Here is an 18,969-nt window from a genome sequence, read left to right as displayed (position 1 = left end):
AGCAAGAATTGAGGTAGCTGCAGACATGTATGAATTAACTGCTGGTAATTCAGATACCTTCTGCCCTTAACACTTGTCAAGCATTGTTGTAAGTGCTAGGATATTATGGTGAGCAAAACAGAATATCTAATTTCCTGGTGAATACTGTAGAAAGGGACTGATGAAAACAAGAAAGCAAATCTGAAAAGTAAGATAATCATAAGCGTTGTAAAGAAAAATGAAGCAGGTTAATGGGTTCAAGCAGGTTAATCATAAGCGTTGTAAAGAAAAATGAAGCTGGGTGGAGGACTGTACTTTTAGATATGGTCAGAAAAGACCTTAGACATGATGATTAAGCAGAAACTAGAAATAAATGAGAATATTGAATCATGCAGCTATTTGCGGGGGGCAGTGTAGTGTGTTAGCCAAGAGAATCATGAAATGTCAACAAGACTCTGAGGTAGGGTATGCTTGGTATAATTGAAGTGCAAGGAGACCTGTGTACCTGAGGGGAGTGGGTATTCATTATACTGCCTGGTATTAATAATGTTACCCAAGCGATCTGTTCTATGGCTACAGAACACCTTAACTACTGGGTTGGAGATTCGTGTTGTGGAAGATGATTGGAACTGCATTTTGAGGACTAAATAAATTGATATACAGGGTATGCATTGTAATATATGTAGTATGCATAAAGTATCTAAAGTATATTATACATATAAATAACAATTCCTTACAGTGCTGCAGAAGTTTTAATTTTTGTTATTGTCACTATCAAAATCAGTATCTCAATTCACCCTTTGGAATCCAGAGGAAAAGCAAAGGTCTTTGAAAGTAACACTTTTCAATTTTAAATGGAATTGCTTTGCTATGGCCCTGAATGCGTGGTTGCACATTTGAGTATTTGGGAAAGACTCTTAGGTAATTTCTTTTTGAAGGAAATGATTTCTACCACATGCCACAACACAGCCTAGCTTACTCATGTACTCTTTTAGATTCTGTTTCCGTGTGTGGAATGCGAAGCATAGCATACTTGATTTTATTTTTAAAACAATGTGTAGCAACCATGATGATGCTGATAACTGGTGGTCATAGCTGGGGTGGTCATAATAGCTAACATGTATGGAGAGTTAACCATTTGCCAGGCGCTGTTGTTAAGTCCTATGCATGGATTTTCTCTTAGCCCTCGTAATATTATGAGACAGGTAGCATGATTAACCTGTCATCTGCCTGAGGAAATGGAGAATTCAGAATGTTTATGTAACTTCTCCAAGGAAAGTTGGCAGGAAGAAGAGCCAGATTTTATACCACTTTGGCCTTATGACTTGAAAATGTGGATCACCCAAAACTCATTTCTGCTTTGATTTCTATTTTCCCATGGCCTATTCGTTGAGGGGTATTTAAGGAGTAGGGAAAATACATTTGATTTTCTTTAGTTGGATATTGAAAAGAAAGAATTTCTAGTGTCTCTAAGCACATTTCTTGGGCTGTGAGAGCTAGGGAACAGTAGGAAGAGTTTGGCAGATGCCAAAGTTGAGAAGCTGGTATGAGTTTTATTAGTCATAGCAGAAAATAAGTCACAGTTAGATCCACCATAGAACCTTTAAATACATTTTACTGTTTGGGACTCAGTCCTGAGTACTAGGAACCAATGTTTTCCCCTGAAAATAGACAATCTTCTGAGTTCCTGATGGCCCAAGGTGCTATGGATTCATTCTGAGGATACTTTCTGCAGTTGAGTTTTGAGAATCCCAAGTCTGAATCTCACCACTGACAACATTGCCACCATATTTGTTTGCAAACACAGACAGAGGCAACATAGTAGCTATCTTTATTTACTTATGTCCTTTAGATAAATTTTGCAGAAATATTTATCTTTTCACTCACTTGCCCCCAGACTATTATTTGCTTAAGCTAATATTTCCTCTTCATTTTCCTCTTCTCCTACCACTTCCGGTGTTTTTGATAACTTGCTGAGTAAACATCTGAGAGTTACCAGGTTTTAATTTCAATTATGAAGAAAAAAATATTGCATGGACATTGTGATAGTTTTTTTTCTGCGAGACAAAATAGCAGCTCTGAGTTTTTAATATATCTTTTAGAAATGGCTGTAGTTGGGAGCTAAATCATGTTACTTTAAAAAGTTGGGCTGTCCATATGGCTCTCTAACTTAAGACTTTATGAAATAAACTGTAACTAAAAGGGGAAAAACAACTAAAAATATTTATTGCAGAAAATAAAAAAGTTAACCAAAGTATTTTATTGATACATTCTTGGACAATATCACAGAATTGAAAGAGAATGGAAAGAGGGAATTTTTCAGCAAGGGTTGTTTTTTCCACTAAATTGGCACATAAGCAGCAAGATTAACGAAAGTACTTATTACAAACAGTAAAAAACATACATGCTTTTTTTTTGAAGTCCTTATCACACTGATCAGTCAAAGGGGGCATGAACAAAACCTCAAGACATGAAAAATCCATATTCTTTCCTTCAAACAGCTTAATAATTATTAAAATTATTGCAAAATATTCATATACCCTAATTAAAATAACAAAAAGAACACAAATACAAATATTGAACATAATAAACATGTACTGTAAAATACATTACTGGCATGCATTCCAAAGATCAAGACCTCTATTCAGTTCAGCCAATACCTTCCTTTTGTGTAACCTGTCATATACCAAAGATAGGTGGGGCATACTTTCTCAGCACAGTTTTTGGTCTTTAAACATCTTTTTTGTCTTAAAAAAATAACATGATGTGCAGTGGTACTATAATCATAATTATACAGTCATGTACAGATGTACGGTTTTTTAGTCTGCCGAGATCTCTTTAAAATCTTGTTTTAAAATTTTTCCAAATATTCCACCTTCTGAGAGAATAGGGCTCTATGAAAACAAGGCATTCGAAAACAAACAGTGAACCGAGGTACAACATCAGATGGCAAAGTGCAAAAGTCCTCACAAACTGTACAGAAAATTTCAAAACCTTGCAACCTAGAAGTACATACGTAGTAAGACAGGTCAGCCCCAAAACGGTCCTGTGGCTCTCAGCAGTCCATCCTAAAGAGCCGGGGCGGGACTTAAGTTTCAACACTCCCTTTGGTAGGGAAGGTCCAAAATTGCAGCCGAGTTGGCAGTGCTGATGTCAGTGACTTATTAAGCCAAGATAAAGTAAGGATATTTCATAAAGCAGCTGTTTAGGTCACTTGGATCCTCTAACATTGGTCTCCCGGCCGGAAGCTCCTCCGGTGATGGGAAGCGGGTAGGACCAAAGAGTCCTATGCCAGGTTGGGTGACAAAATAACTGAGGGTCTTCCTCCTCCATAGTTCCATGGGATGGAACAGGTTAGATAACCAGGTTATTATAACTGACATACTTCTTTTTTGCAGCAGGGCCTGAAAGAAAAATTAGAAAGTGTCAGTTGCAGTAATAACCCTGTTTGCAAAGGTAGAAATAGAAGTAGAACTTTTCACTTGAGGTGCGAAGTCAAGTGGGGTGATACAGCTCTGAAGAACACACACATAACCTTGGATTCCTCTGACTCTATGGCTTTGGCCACCAAAATCTGCAGTTCCCAGTGATTCTCAAATCTTCTGCCTTCTCTTTTCTGAGATGTCTCCAACTTCCCTCTTTATACTCTATAAGTAAATTTATCAGTGTTTGTTATGCTTTCTAATCAACCAACCCTTAACTTAAAGGGTTCACTCACATTATGGTATATTTCTTGTGTGATCTTCTCACAGACCTTTTCATAATAAATGGCCTTTGCTTGGAAGAGTTCTGTCCTGGGTCACTGAAATTAATTGAGGTTGAATTCAGATGAGGTCAGAGTGTCTCCTTCAGTGCTGATTCACACAATCAAATGACTACATATGGACTTGCATAGTGTTATCATCAGTAAGTTGTAAATGGTCATTTGCAGAACTATTTCCATGAAGATGAAAGCTCACTTAAACCTGTCAGGTGTCTGACACATGCACACTCTACATTTATTTTCCTTAAATGTAGAAATTATTTTTCCACTTGGTACCGTGACTTTAGGACTCACCTTCACCCACTCACTCATGTAGTAAGTATGTGTCTACCGTATGGCAGCCACAGGGCTAGGCACTGATGACCAGCCAATGAGTACAGCAGATTTGATGTCCTCATGCTGGAAACAAAGACACCAGGATCCCAGAGTGTGCCTTTGCTTCAGGTTCTAGTCCTCAATACCAAGTAATACAGTTGCATTCTTTATTCATTAAATCTTAGTAGTTTTGCATCAGTTTCTGTTGGGCACAAAGTAACTTTCATGTAGCATTTACAGAGGGCTTATTTTGCTTACTGTTTTTAGGTTCTAAATAGAATTATTCACTCAAGACAGAAATGTCAAGAGCTCTTCAAGAACTCCTAAGTAAAGATTCATAGACAATTTTGGAGGAACTGAGAAGTCATATTAACATACTAAGAGAGAGTTTGTATTTGAACTTTGAATAATACAAGTAGTATGTTACAGATGCTTAATGCTTGTAGATATTACACAGGATACTTTACATTACACAACAAGTCTAATCCTTTCTGGATTAAAAATTGGGACTGTGGCAAACTGACTTAAAGACCCATTTTTATTTGAAACTCATTTCTATATTAAACCATACTGTATTTATGAACTAAAATATAAAAAAGGTAAATAAGAATAGAATTTTATGAAATTCAGGGCCTCCTAGAAAATCTGGTTAATGGAATTGAGTCACTATATGTCCTCATTTGATAAACGCATGGCCTCAATAATGCACAAATCTTCCAAGAAGTTTCCCATTGTCACAGTGTTGTCTTCATTAATATGCTTGGTTTGGACACAAGGAGGAAAACTTTCAAAAGATGGTTCTTGACTCAATCTTATTTTCAGTGTCATAGCTAGAAGATCTCAGCTGACAGTTGCAAGTAATAGTCACAGCATGCCTTGTAAAATGCCAATACACTAATTATCCTTAGGACAAAAGTGGGGAAAAATGAAAACCCAGAAGCTGACCTAAATATCTGATACCATCTTTATTGTGTGATTAATTAAGACTGTTTTCTATAGCATAACTGTCTAGTGAAAACAAAAATGAATTTCCTTAAATTGGTTACTATAAAATGCTAATTACTCAGGAAGAGTTTTTACCAAAAGAATAAGCACGTTAGAAAATATTGTTCCCAAATTGTCAAGCTGAGCATTTACTAGGATTAAATTAAAATCAAGATGAGGTTATGTTTAAAAATGGAATGTAAAAATAATGGCATTTCATTGATGCTTTGCTTAGATTATCTTCTTGTGTTCCACACAGTCTTGAGATGAGTAGTCTTTATGATCTCCATAGGAGGGGTCTGAAGCTCAGGGGAACAAGCATTCCAAAACTAGGCTGCCTGATGCTTGAATCTGTATTTCTGTCTCCATGCTATAATAGGAAGACCATACTGCAGCTGGGCTCGTCTGACCTGGGTTCTGATTCAGCTTCATCACATACTTGAAATGTAACCTAGCCGAGTGCCTTGAGAATGAACTCCTTGTAGCCTTTGTAAATTTGGGAGAATAATTGTTACCTGGTGCACTGTTGATATCACCAAAGTGCAAAATACCCCAGATTCTCATCAGAGAATATAATGTATACATGTATTTTTAAATTACAAAGTTCCATACAAATGATAAGCCTCGGTACACACTTTCCTTGCAGAATTGCTAGGAACATTGTCCCAAAATTATAATGAAGTTTATGCAGGTCCTAGAAGGGCAATTTGTGTACTTTTCACAATGTATTATGTTTATTTTTAAACCATCCTAGTCCTGTGAGTAAATAAAATAAGTGCCTGTAGTGTCTGATAATTCCATTTATTTGACTAGCAATGTAGTTTATGGTCAGGAAAGAAAATTACTGAGCTCAAAATAGTTGTGCAATGAAGTACTTGCTAAGGAAATATACTTTTTAAAAGAGTATGTTTTCTCATATAAAGTTACAGATTTTAAAGAAGAATAATAGTATATAGCATTGTCCCTATTAACTTTTTAAAGTTATATCTACTTATCTACATAAGTAATTTTCAAAGCAAGGTATCGCGAAGAGTTGATGTTTACAGTGAGGTAGTGTTAAGAATATTAGTCGGTGAAATGAATTAATAATACACCATTGCTACTTAAAAAGGTGAGACATTCCAACTCATTCTTGATGTCTTGTCAAAACCAACAATCAGTTTGACATTAACTTTATTGAGCTACTTGTTTTCTCTTTGCTTTTCCCTGTCTTACAAAAATTTCATTCCATGAAGTGCATTCTATGGAACACACATAACCCAGATTCAAGGAAGGGAAGAAAAAAATAAAAAAGAAAGCCTCCTGATACTCTGTTGAGAAACACTAAATAAGTAATATTAAACAGGATTCTTTCCTGTTTCCACCCCATATTTAATTTCTTTTTATTTTAAGTAATAAGAAATATTGTAGATTATTAGCTACATACCATGTGTTCTCTTCAGCTCTTTCTGAAAAATGTGTGTATAGATGTGTATATGAATAAGAACATGTATGAAGTGACTTAAACATCCAAAAAGGATAAGAACCAGATGAAACTAAATATTATATAAGCCCTGAATAGAACACATTAACATACCGACATCTTGTTTCAGGTGCTCCTCCATCCATTCATAGGAAATAAGATGCAGTCAAAGTCCTTCACACTCCATGTTCCTCCCTGTGCCCCTGTGATATCTACTGTCCTGAACTTGGGATGTCCTACTGCTAGATAGTATTGATTTATGTGTTTTAAGTTGTGCAAATGATTCCATGCATATCCACTTGAAATCTGGTTTCATATTACATTGTGTTTTTAAGATTTACTTATGTTGATTTAATAATCATAGTAACTATGTAGCTTTCTATATGTTAATGTTAGCATAACAGATTTTCTGTAACTCTTTTCCTATTGACAAACCCTACTTTCCAATGTTTTTGAAATAATAAGCAATGCTGGAGTAGATGATATCTGCAAAACAATATTTTTAACAAAGTTGAATGACAATGCTATAGGCCAGGATAAAATATTTGTCATGTATTTAACTTACAGATAATTGATATGTAAGTATTATTAACTTATACAAAGGAATAAATAAGAGACAATCTAATTTTTAAAAACATAGATGCAAGATAGACAATTTTTAGATGAATAAATACAAATAAATGAAAAATGTTCAACCTCATCAACTAGAGAAATGCAAATTAAAACATTAATAAGATAGCATTTCATGCCTGTACCATTACAAAAGAAAAAGTGAACTAATACCAAGCATTGGTGGGTGTGAAAAAGTGAGAACTTTCAGACCACACTAAGGTAGAAATATAAATTGGTAAATTCATATGGGAGAGCCATTGGAAATACCTAAAAAACCTAAAGGTATGCATACCACTGAATCAGCAATTTCAATTCTAGATCTAGACCTGAGATACTTTCACATGTACACATAGACATGCTTAGGATTTCAGAAGCCTTTAATATAATAATTTCTCTGTGGATGCTCCAAGAAAAAAAATTCTCTTATAGAGGCTAGGCACATAAAGGAGCAAAGTAGGCCAGGTGTAAGATATTAAGGAAGGATCCAGACCATAGTGAACTAGAAAACACCTACCCCATCTAAAAGGCATAATTGTGTGGGATGCTACCACAATCGGAAGATAGTACATTTTTTGAGGAGGAGCTTGACCCTATAATTTTATGTAAAAGTTCATTTTTTCACTTAGCCATCTAACAAATATTTATTGGGCACATATTATGTGTTGGACCCTATTCTAAGCATTGGAAATACCTCAGATTTTAATAAAAGTTTTAAGATCATATTAAACTCAATTAGCAAGTCAATAAAGGAATAGAGACCAGAGGCCAGAGAGCATCTCTAGGCTGCTTGTTTTCAACTCTGTGATCCTGCCTGCACTCCGTTCTTCAAATCTACTTGATTATAAAGCACCCTCTCCTGCTCCCCCGTTTTTAGTAGGTCATTTTGCATTATGTAAGAACATACTTTTGGAAATACATGGGGATATTTCTTAAACCTTAACCCTGCCTATCACTTTAGTCATTTGTAAACCTCACCAAACTTGTGAATATTGGTTTATTACCTCATAGAACTTTGTCCAAACTAACTTTCCTATACAGCCATTCAAAGCACTGTTGGTGCCTTTTGCCCCACCAACTCCGCCAACTATTGCTTCCCTATCAAACACGATTCAGAGTTGTTTACTTATAAATATTTCAACTGGGAGGGATTCTTTATATTATGGTTTTCAGTTACTAAAACAAAAAGAAATTCTTTTTTTTGTAATTACTTTGTAATCAATAGCCTGTTTTCTGCTTGTTCATTAGTAAATTGCCCTTAGCCCATCACTTAATGGCAAAAGAGCAGATGTTATCTTCAACAGTTAATTCTCATTTGAGATTTCAAAAAAGCTACTAAACTTCCTATATTTTGCAAAGAAGTAGTAATTCATTTTATAATGATTTATCTTAAAAACCTTTTTTAAATTTGCTACTCAGTGTAGCACATTACTCAACTTGAGAAGATACAAAGCTGAACGAGAGTGAAGAACATGATTACCAAAAGAATGAGGCATTCCCAATTATACTGGTTCAACTCTGAACTATAAAACAATTGATACTTTCTACATCTCCCAGGAGAATGCTAAGCTATTGCTCTTATGTTCAGAACCTGGATTTGTTGACAAAAGAATCTTGGCAGGAGTAAAAACATGATCAGTCAGAAAAACAACTCAGTATTTCAAATCACCATTGTTTACAATCCAGTTGCAAAAACTCCCAAATCTGGATTTGTTGATCTACTCAGCCATTCATCTAACGAAATATTATTTAACACATATTTAGTACCAGGAACTTTAATAGATGCTAATGTTAAAGCAGACATGGGAATCTGCAAGCTGTTTACTCCTCATTCATTGTATATTCAGATTATTTAACAAATATTTATATAAAGCTGCCATGTATCATCAGCAAGGGATTGGCGTATCCTTTTTTTTTTCCCTACTTAATGAGATAAAAATAAAGCATGAATATATAAACTAAACTCACATTGAGAGGAAACCCCCAAAGCAAATTGGCACCCCTCCCTAATGCTGAATAACAGAGGTAGCTCAGTGGACCATGAGGCAGCAAACCTGTTGCCATATTTGGAGACAATAGTGATCCAGTTCAAGAAGATGGAGAAGCATCAGCCTAGATAACCTTAGAGAAAATTTGTGAAGTGTTTGCCCCATTTTTACCAGGGACACAGAAATGAGTCGTATACAGTTTTAATTGTTGTAGAACTTATACGATAATGCAAAAAACTATTACATATTTTAATGAGTGCTTAAACATATTTTACAAAGACTAATTTATCTTACAAGAAGATGTACTGTGCTAAGCCTGGGAAGGCTTTTCAGTGAAAGGAGCATTGATTTGGCCCATACGGTATGAGACAATTTAAGAAGAGGACAGGGCAATATAAAGGTATACTTTATTTCCAAAGGTACATGGAGAGGAGGGTTAGACAGTGCTAGAACTTAAGGCTGGAAAGGTAAGCAGAGCCACATAAATTACTTTAATAAATAAAACTTCAATAAACCTGCAGGTTGTCATACCAAATTCAGGTGCTGTCAGAGGCATTTGAACCAGAGCAACTCCATCTTGAATAAGGACTGGGTAGAAAAGGCTGAGACCTGCTGGGCTGCATTCCCAGGAGGTTAAGGTATTCTAATTATAGAGGCAGGAGGCAGAGAAATGCCTAGGCAGATCGAGAAGGGTCCTCAGAAAATCTGATCCCGCCCCGCAAGTGTTTACAACAGATGTTTTGTGCAGACAAGGGAATCTGCATAGGTGGCTTCCCTGGAGATCCCTGCCGTGGACTGGAGACCCACATGCACTGGGGAATGGGGTGGAGCCACCAGGAACAAACATCTTATTCAGGGGAGAAGCCTGGCCTCTTCAGCTCCTATGTGGTGACCCTGGTATTCAATTTGTGAGGTGGAAATCTGCTTGCAGGACCCCTCTCTTTGCTGAGAGCTTTCCTTTCACTTAATAAATTCTGCCTTCTCACCCTTCAGTGTGTCCACATGCCTAATTCTTCCTGGTTGTGAGATAAGAACCTGGATTTAGCTGGACTAAGGAGCAAAAATCCTATATCACTAAGTCACAGGATGAGATAGGAGGTCCGCACAAGATATAGGTCATAAAGACCTTGCTGATAAAACAGCATGCAGTAAAGAAGTTGGCCAAATCCCATCAAAACCAAGATGGAGACGAAAGTGACCTCTGGTCATCCTCGCTGTTACCCTCCCACCAGTTTACAAATGCCATTGCAACATCAGGAAGTTACCCTATATGATCTAAACAAGGAGTGGATGAATAATCAAGCAGATAATAAATAACCATAAAAATGGGCAACCAGCAGCCCTTGGGGCTGCTCTGCCTGTGGACTAGCCATTCCTTATTTATTTACTTTCTTAATAAACTTGCTTTCGCTTTGCACTGTGGATTCACCCTGAATTCTTTCTTGTGAGAGATCCAAGAACCCTCTTTTGGGGTCTGGATCAGACAGTACCAGTAACAGTCTGGTCCAGGAGCAGTACCAGAAACGGAAGACTGAACAAGTCAAAATTCCTCTGATTATTTAGCTTTCTAATGGAGGTTCTCATAAAAAGCCTTTAATGCTAAGCTAAAGCAATGGTACTTGAGAAGACACAGGGGAATGTTTATGATTTTGAAGAGGATCCTCACACTTGTTTTTCCCTCTCTGCAATGTTCTTCTCTGCCATTTTTCCTTAATTGGTTTCCTGTTCTTTGGTCTGGTTGGTTTTAGTTTCTAGTCACTTGCCCCAGGTGGCCTTTCCTATCCCTCCAGACAAGTGAGATGTTCCTTTTCTAGCCTCTCGTGACCTCTCTACTATTCCCTCCTCATATACAACCAGGGTGAAGCACTAATTTCTCATATATGTCTCCAGTATTAGAGCCTTAAGTATCAGGATGGTAGAGGCAATTTTTTTCTAGTGCTTTGGAAGTGTGCAATGCATAGTTGGTGCTCAATATTTTTGGGATGTGTCACCATAGAAGAGCTTTTTGTAACTGCCGTTCCTGCCCACTGCATAAAGAAAGACCACGACATTGTAGTAGAGAAATAATTCAGTAGACACGAGGCTGGCCACACCACGTAGGAGACGGAGTTTGCATTCATATCATCTCATTCAGAGCTCACAGGCTAGGGGTTTTTCAAAGGCAGTTTAAGGGAATGGGTGGGGGTGGCCAGGTGACAGGTGCTTGCTGCTGATTGGTTGGGACAGAGATGAAACAGTGGGCCAAAGCTGTCTTCCTGAGGATGGAATTGCTTCTGGGTGGGGCCACAGGAGCTGGGCAGGGCGGGGTGGGGGGCCGCTAGTGATCCAGGGGGAACCATGAGTGTCAGACATATCAAAAGAAAAAGAGAAAGATACCTCAAAAGGCCAGTCTACAATCGTCATGTTATTTGCAGGTGTAATTGGGGAAGTTTCATGTCTTAGATCTGGAATAATGGCTGATAATCATTCATGTCTACACCTTAGCAGGACTCAGTCTCCTCTCCTCCGTCTCCCAGCCTGGTGCCCTCCCTTTAGCTTTACAAAAGTGGTTGAGTTTTGGGCAAGGCCTATTATCATTTAAATTGTAGCCTAAATTTCTTCCAAAGTTAGCTTGTCCCAATAGCCCAGCAATAATTAAGGGAAAGGCAAGATTGGAGTTGAGTTAGCTCATTTACTGTTAGAATTTTCTCACTAACATAACTTTTGCAAATGCAGTTTCATTTTGCTCCCTGAAGTCATTGTCAGCTCTAGGAGGGTCTTAGAGATGAATAGAACGAAAAAATCTGTGGGAACTTCATGAGCTTTGCCATCTTTTTTTTTCCATCCCTTTTCTCACTATTCTCCTAGGGTTTACTGTATTCAAAGCTAACCATTATTATAACTCCTCAGATTTCCTTTGTAACTTTTCGACCACAGTATTTTTTTTTCCCCTCTCCTTTTTCATCTAAACGTGGCCAAAACAGCCTGGCTAAACTGAGAAATCAATTTTCAATTCTGTCATGAAATTTGTACATTCTAGTGTTTCTTAAAAAAAAGAACAAACAAAAAAAAAGTTTGAGTGTTTCTTAAAAAGTAAATGAACATTCTAGTGTTTCTTAAGATGAAACTAATTTGTACTTTAAGATGTAAAGCATCAAACAGAGGTTTACATCATTCTTAAATGACATATTTGAAACAAATAGACAAAGTATCTATCTTAAAACATCTTTAAGCTTGGCAAGTTAAAATCTAGGTAATTTGATGCTGTATATGTTTTACTTTGGACCAAAAAGATACGTACTAAATTACTGCATCAGATTTCTCTACTTTTTCTTATGCACTTTGGGCACTGAAAAGCTTTTGTGCATTTTACAATTTCAATATATTATAGATGCGAGCATTCTGGAGGATATTATGAATGCAGTGCAATCATACATCAAAGATTGAAGCTATGAACTAAAGTCTGTCTTAAGGCTAATGTTACAAATAAGGCAATAGTGACAAAATAGCAGCAGAGTGTTATTGGTGTTCGTGGATGAAAAGCTCCTGCTGAAATTCAGGCCTTGCTATTTCTGGATAGGACATTTATAGTCTCTTCACTCATTCCTTAATACATTTATTCAACTTTTACTAAGAACTCAGAGTGTACTAGTATAGCCTGGCTACAAGCTAGTGGCACAGAGGTAAGAAAAAATAGTTCATACCCTTGAACAATTCTGGTTCAGTACAATTCACATTATCTGTTGAGCACCTACTATTTGTCAGATACTGTTTTTGGCAATCAGGATGTAGCCATATTACTGTGCTGGTTCAGTTCCTGCTTTCATGGAGCTTAAATTCTACTTGGAAAGAGATCTTAAAAAACACAAAAGTAGATGCAACCAATTCTCTTTATTCATGGCGCTCAGTCTATAAAGTCACCACAAATACTGCATTACTGAATACTGAACCACTGCTCCTAGAGCAAATATGGCGTTAGTTACCTGCAAGCCTCCAGTCACAACATAACCTTATTTTATGCATATGTTTGGTTAAAAACACTTTATTTAATACATATCGTTGAGTCATTAATACTGAATTCAGAGCTGATGAATGCCTATAAAAAGCTTCTCTAACACATGTACTTTCTCTAGAAGGCTGTGGCACATTATAGCCTTCTTGTGCTTAGGAATACGTTACAGAACTTTAGTATATGTATGGAAGTTTAAACAGTAAAACCATCAACCAAAGGCACAGGTGTTACATAGACTGAGAAAAGGACACTTGTTCAAATATGAAAGCTGAAATAAGAAGGTAGAACATCACCTTTTTTTTTTCTTTAAAGACAGAGTCTGACTCTGTTTTCCAGGCTGGAGTGCAGTGAAACAATCTTTGCTAATCACAACCTCTGCCTCCCGGGATCAGCAATTCTCCTGCCTTGGCCTCCAGAGTAGCTAGGACTACAGGCATACGCCACCATGCCCGGCTAATTTTTTGTATTTTTAGTAGAGACAGGGTTTCACTGTGTTGGTCAGGCTGGTCTCGAACTCCTGACCTTGTGATCTACCTGCCTTGGCCTGCCAGTGTTCTGGGATTACAGGTGTGAGCCACCGCGCCTGGCTGCATCACTTTTTTTTTGACCTCAACTGCAAATGTGTGCATTGGGTGACTCAAATAGTTTGCTGAACTGTACATTCCTGTGAATGCTGTGAAAATGCCCTAAGTATTGATGTTGAAGTTACCAATCAATTTCAGGGTGTAGGTGAATTTGCAAATACAAAAATCACTAATACTAAGAATCATCTGCATTATGTCGGGGAATCCCCCAAACTAAAAAAAAAAAAAAAAAAAAAAAAAAAAACAGGCTGAGGGCATTATACTGAGGTTGCTGTCCAAGGCGCAGAGAGGATGACTGTTTCTTACTTATCTCCATAGGTAGGAGGTGGCAATTACAAAAAAGACCAGATAGGAATTGATGGAATAATTAGGACTATGTGTTAAATCAAATTCTGAGTCAGTACTACAGTGAGGTTCTAAATGAACAGGCATATAGAGATGCCACTGCTTTCAGCAACACCATGTGGTGTGGCAGGCCAGTTCTTCCTAACAGCCACGCAGACAGGCCTCCATAACACTCCAGTTATATAGGCAAACTTCTGCAGCATCTGCCTACATTAAGTTAATAACTAAGCCTAGGAAAATCATTGCCTGGGCACCAAAGCCAGAGATGAAATGTGTTCAGTAAGAGCCTTGCTTAGGCTTCCTATGAAACCTGGGGCAAATCAAGATAATAAAGAGAGCCCTGTGTTCCTTGTGCCGGGACCTATCTTGGGTTGAATAAATTTTGGAGGGGGGTCTGAAGTAACTCTCCAGACCCAAATTGTAGGTAAGATAAGATAGAAGTAATCCCTCCAGTACCAGGGCCCTCATAGGTTAAGTAGATTTAGGGAAGAATTCTGGCCTCTGACCTTTTGGTTACAACAAAATTAATCAGCTATAGACACTGGTGAGTATGATACTACACATAGGCATATAGTTTGAAACACATATAAGCACTGGAAAAAGTTTAGGATTCTGAGTTGGTCGGGTGAATTATCTCCAACCTTCTCCCTGTACCTGGTTACAGACATAAACTCTCTTCTTCCTCAGTTTGCCTGCATCTTGTTATTGGGCTGCAAGAACATGTAGCCAGACCTGGTTTGGTCTGGGAACAATGTCCTTTTATGAAAGCATCCTTGAGGCTGCAGCTGTTTTTTATTTTGTTTGTTTTTAACGTGAGAAGGGTATGTGTGTGCCGTCACAGTCAAGTCCTGTTAAGATCAGTGGCTTCTTGTTTTGACTGCAGATCTCAGAGGACCAAGAGGGCTCAAAGGAGAGGAAACCAGAAAGCTTCTTAGCTAGGAAAAGAGAAGAGATGAAGGGAACATTAACTATTTTTCCTTTCTTGGAATCCAACTGGGTTTAACCTGACAGGCAAAAGATAAGAGCCTCAGAACTACAGCTCTGTCTAGGATTGAAGATGGCTGGAGATTCCCAAGGACTGTGTATTTTGGGATCCTGGCCATGGGAGATGGAAAGATTGAGACCTGGGACAGATAAGAGAAGTCAGACAAAGCTCGACCAATGTAAAACAAATATCTACTAAGTTTTAAACGCAGGTTGCTGGGAATACATTGGGAGTAAGACGTCTTTGTCCTCAAAGATTTATCAGACCAGAAACCTATGTGATTAAATTGGATTGGCATTGACAGTGAAGTTTGAGAATGTAAGTCACTTCTCATACATAGGCTCTTCTGTGTATGAAATTGACCAGATCACACTCAGTCTGGGACCTAATGTGTCAATCTCAACACCAGAACTTTGGAGTGATGGAGAATTCCTTTCTTGTTCTGCTGATATTTCAATTTGTTAATTTATTTAATAGCAACTCCTTTGAGTCAAAGAAATTAACATTAAAACAACAGTGAATTTCAGAGTATCTTACTGTTTTTTGTTTTAATGTGAATGAAAATAGTTTTTAAAAACGTAAATAATCTATGATTTAGTACAAGCAACATGCATTTGAAAAATAGTACGTATTAAGAATGTTAAAAAAGGACCTGTTATCTGCATTAAGATGTTCATGATGATGTACAATATAATTTGCAATTTTAAATAACCCAAATGCCTAACATTAGAGGGTGATTAAATTCTAACACTTTTTTTGATGGGGCATTTTAAACCTGTCAAAGGTGATAATGATGATTAAGAATATGGAACAACATGGAAAATGCTTAAGCTATATTGTTAATAATATTTAGTACAAAAGGATAGGTTTGAAAATTGTAAGTATTCTGTAATTATAACTGCATCAAAAATATGAAGGAAAATAAATCAAGATTTTAAAGGCCATAAGAAAACTGGTAACCTTTTCAAATATTTCAACATTGTAAAAGAAAACAAAATGTTGTGAGACTGTTTTAGACTAAAGGAGACTGAAGAAACAAAAAGATTAAAAATGCATGAACCTCGATTATATCAGAGATTTTTTAAAAAGGAAATGACCATATTGGGAAAATCATATTTTGATTTTATAGCAAATAATAATACATCAATATTAAATTTATTGGATGAGAAATGGTATTGAGGTTTTGTAGGACCAAGTTGTTCTTAGGAGGTACATGGTGATGTATTCGAGGGTATTAATGTCATGATGTGTGCAACTTGCTTATAAACAGTTATATGGGGAAAACATATATAGAGAGAGGAGAAAATGAATATGTCAAAATGTTAGTGAATGTGATTACATACTGTTGTTATTCATTTCAATCTATTTGTAGGTTTTAACTTTCAAAATAAAAAGTAGGGAGACTTACAAAGCTCTATTAGGGTAGTTGAATTATAATTTTTTTACTTTATATATTTTACTTTATACATTTACTTTGTAGATTTTACTTTTAACTACATTTTCTATAATGCTATATTTTTATATTGAAAGGAAATTAACTTAGTTTTTTTTTAATGACAAGATATAGGTAGATGACAATGACTATCTCTCAGGCCTGAGTAGCCACATCCCTTTTCTTCTTCTTCTAGAGTTGCTTTAGGATGAAGGGGAATTTCTTGTTCTACCAATTTTGTCCTGTAGCTCCTCCAAAGTAATCTCTGAAGAGGCCTCTAAGGGGTGACTCTTATACAGTCTAATCCCCCCATTTTGTCTTATGTCATTTTTTTTGTTAGATTGACCAATAAAACCACTGTTACATATTCTGACTCATTATTAATCACAAAATCACCTTTTCTTCCAGGCATTTGGGAAAATAGCCCTAAGAATTTTGTCTAGTTTTCATTTTTCCCCCCATACAATGTATGTCTACTTTATATCATAAATGGCTTCCTAAAACGTTTTCTGAGGCATTCATATGTTGAATACACCTATGAAAGACTTTTCCCCCTAATGTTAGAATGAAAATTTTTTTTTCAATTAAATATCTCATAACTTTAGCTTTTAAAATATGTAAATCATGATGTCATGTCGCAGAAGGAGAAAGTGCTGGAATGGATTGGTAATGTCTATTGAAAATAGGAAGTGGACAGCATCAGCCAGGTAACTGACTAATCTGGACTAAGTCATGCATCTCTTAGTACGCTAGAACTTGTTGGCTTATCCTCAGAAGAAACACAGGTGGGCACATTTATCTACAGAGGGTTGGCTTCCCTCCCACAGAGCAGTATCACTGAGATGCAGTGACAAGTAGAACTGAAAATGTAAATACCATGCCCTGGGTCAGAAGGATAATCAATGTCTACGACCTTTCCTGGCTCTCCCGAGCCAAGGCCTTTACTTCTGTGTGCGTGTGCGCCTGTGTGATGTCTCAGGACTTGATTTAATTAAAGGATTGAGAAAATGTACAAATGGAAGGAAGAAGTGAGGAAAGAATTCTGAGTTTGGCCCCAAAGCTTATACAGAGAGAATTACTTCTCCATAAAACCCAGGCCAAAAGTATTCACAGGAGAGGAAAAGAGGCTGTAGAGGCAGAGATACCCTTTAACTATCTGTTCCAGAATGTTCTTCCCCAAGATACTCCTGAAGATGGCTTTTTCTCTCTCTTCAGGATTAAATTTGAATGTTACTTCCTTGGGGAGGCCTTCCTTCATGCCTTCTGTAAAATAGCACTTGCCAACCCCCAAGCTCCCTAGTTAATTACAGCTTATTTTTCATCACATCACTATCACTCTCTGAATTGTTCTAATTTGTTTACATTTTAATGTATTTTCTTGGTGTGCCCTCTGGAATGTAAACTGTTCATGTCTTGTCTTGATGAACATTATATCCACAGGACTCAGAACTGTGTATTATTGCTTGAAGCTGGGAGTTCGAGAACAGCCTGGGCCCTAAAGTAAGGCCCCATCTCTGTAAAAAATAATAATAATAAAACCAATAGCTGGGCATGGTATCAAGTGCACCTGTTGTCCCAGCTACTTGGGGAAGCTGAGGCAGGAGGATCGAGTGAGCTCAGGAATTCAAGGCTGCAGTGAGTGAGCTACGATTGTGCCACTGCACTCTAGCCTGGCAACAGAGTGAGACCCTGTCTCTAAAGAAATAAAAAGACAAAAATAATGGAATGGGTAAAAGGTGAGAGGTCCTTGGTTTGGAATTAGTAGGAAATAATGACAAACAGCCCCCAACTCAACATTCTGTCTTATATTCCTTAAAACTCGTGCCTTTGAATGTATGCTTTCACCCAGAATTGTCACCTCCTTTTTGAGATAGATGCAAAGTGTTGAGGAAACTGACAATGCTGTTCTTATCTGCTTCCATGAGTAGGAACAGCCTCTGATTCTCCTAGCTGCTGAGCATTTCTTCTAGTTACCTAATCAGAGGAGAAAAGAGTTATTTATTGCAGGGAATAATCAAGAGTATCTAAAATTATTGACTGAAGAAAGTTGAAAAGAATCTGTATTCTGATAAAGTATGGATAGAAAAGGTTCCTAAGAATTCCATGCCTGAATTAGGAGAGTGGCTTCTATTGGATACATAACATTAGAAATAGGTTATGGCTGTGGATGTTTCAAGCATGGTGAGTTGAGGGAAGAAATTGAGGGCAGCTGTGGCGTGGGCCTCACTAACAAAAATGTCCTTGCTTCATTGTTGCTTTCTCATGGAAAGGGGATTTGACAGAGTGTTTAAAACGGGCAGGCATGGTTCTACAACTTGGGGCACCCGTGGCTGATCAGAGCAACACAGCCTGTGCCCAGCCGTAATAGACTCACAACAGTTCCGTATTTTCCATCTTCACTGTTCTCTGTGGATGTGCTTTCTGTCCTCTTCTCATGCATATTGCCAGTCTATTGCTTTGAAGCAAGCTTAAAATCCAGGTAGGTGATGGTGGATTGAAATTGGCTTGCCAATAAATATATTAGATTCAAAG

General features: G+C 37.2%; 1 protein-coding gene across 2 annotated transcripts in view; it reads right to left on the bottom strand.

Annotated features, from left to right (window-relative positions):
• Positions 1-2,186: 2,186 nt before the first annotated feature.
• GRM7 (glutamate metabotropic receptor 7) overlaps positions 2,187-18,969 on the bottom strand; it is an 874,508-nt gene continuing 857,725 nt past the window's right edge. For both annotated transcript variants that reach the window (XM_064361953.1, XM_012471019.2), the window contains one exon: positions 2,187-3,383. Coding sequence is in view for 1 of the 2 variants with exons in the window: in XM_012471019.2 (XP_012326442.1) it covers positions 3,334-3,383 (50 nt within the window). In the remaining variant the exon portion in view is untranslated. The remainder of the gene's footprint in view (positions 3,384-18,969) is intronic.

The sequence above is a fragment of the Aotus nancymaae genome, unplaced genomic scaffold (genome assembly GCF_030222135.1).
Source record: "Aotus nancymaae isolate 86718 unplaced genomic scaffold, 86718_ANA_hifiasm-v0.15.2.pri h1tg000046l, whole genome shotgun sequence".
NCBI lineage: Eukaryota > Metazoa > Chordata > Mammalia > Primates > Aotidae > Aotus > Aotus nancymaae.
This window is presented reverse-complemented; position numbering and strand designations above follow the sequence as displayed.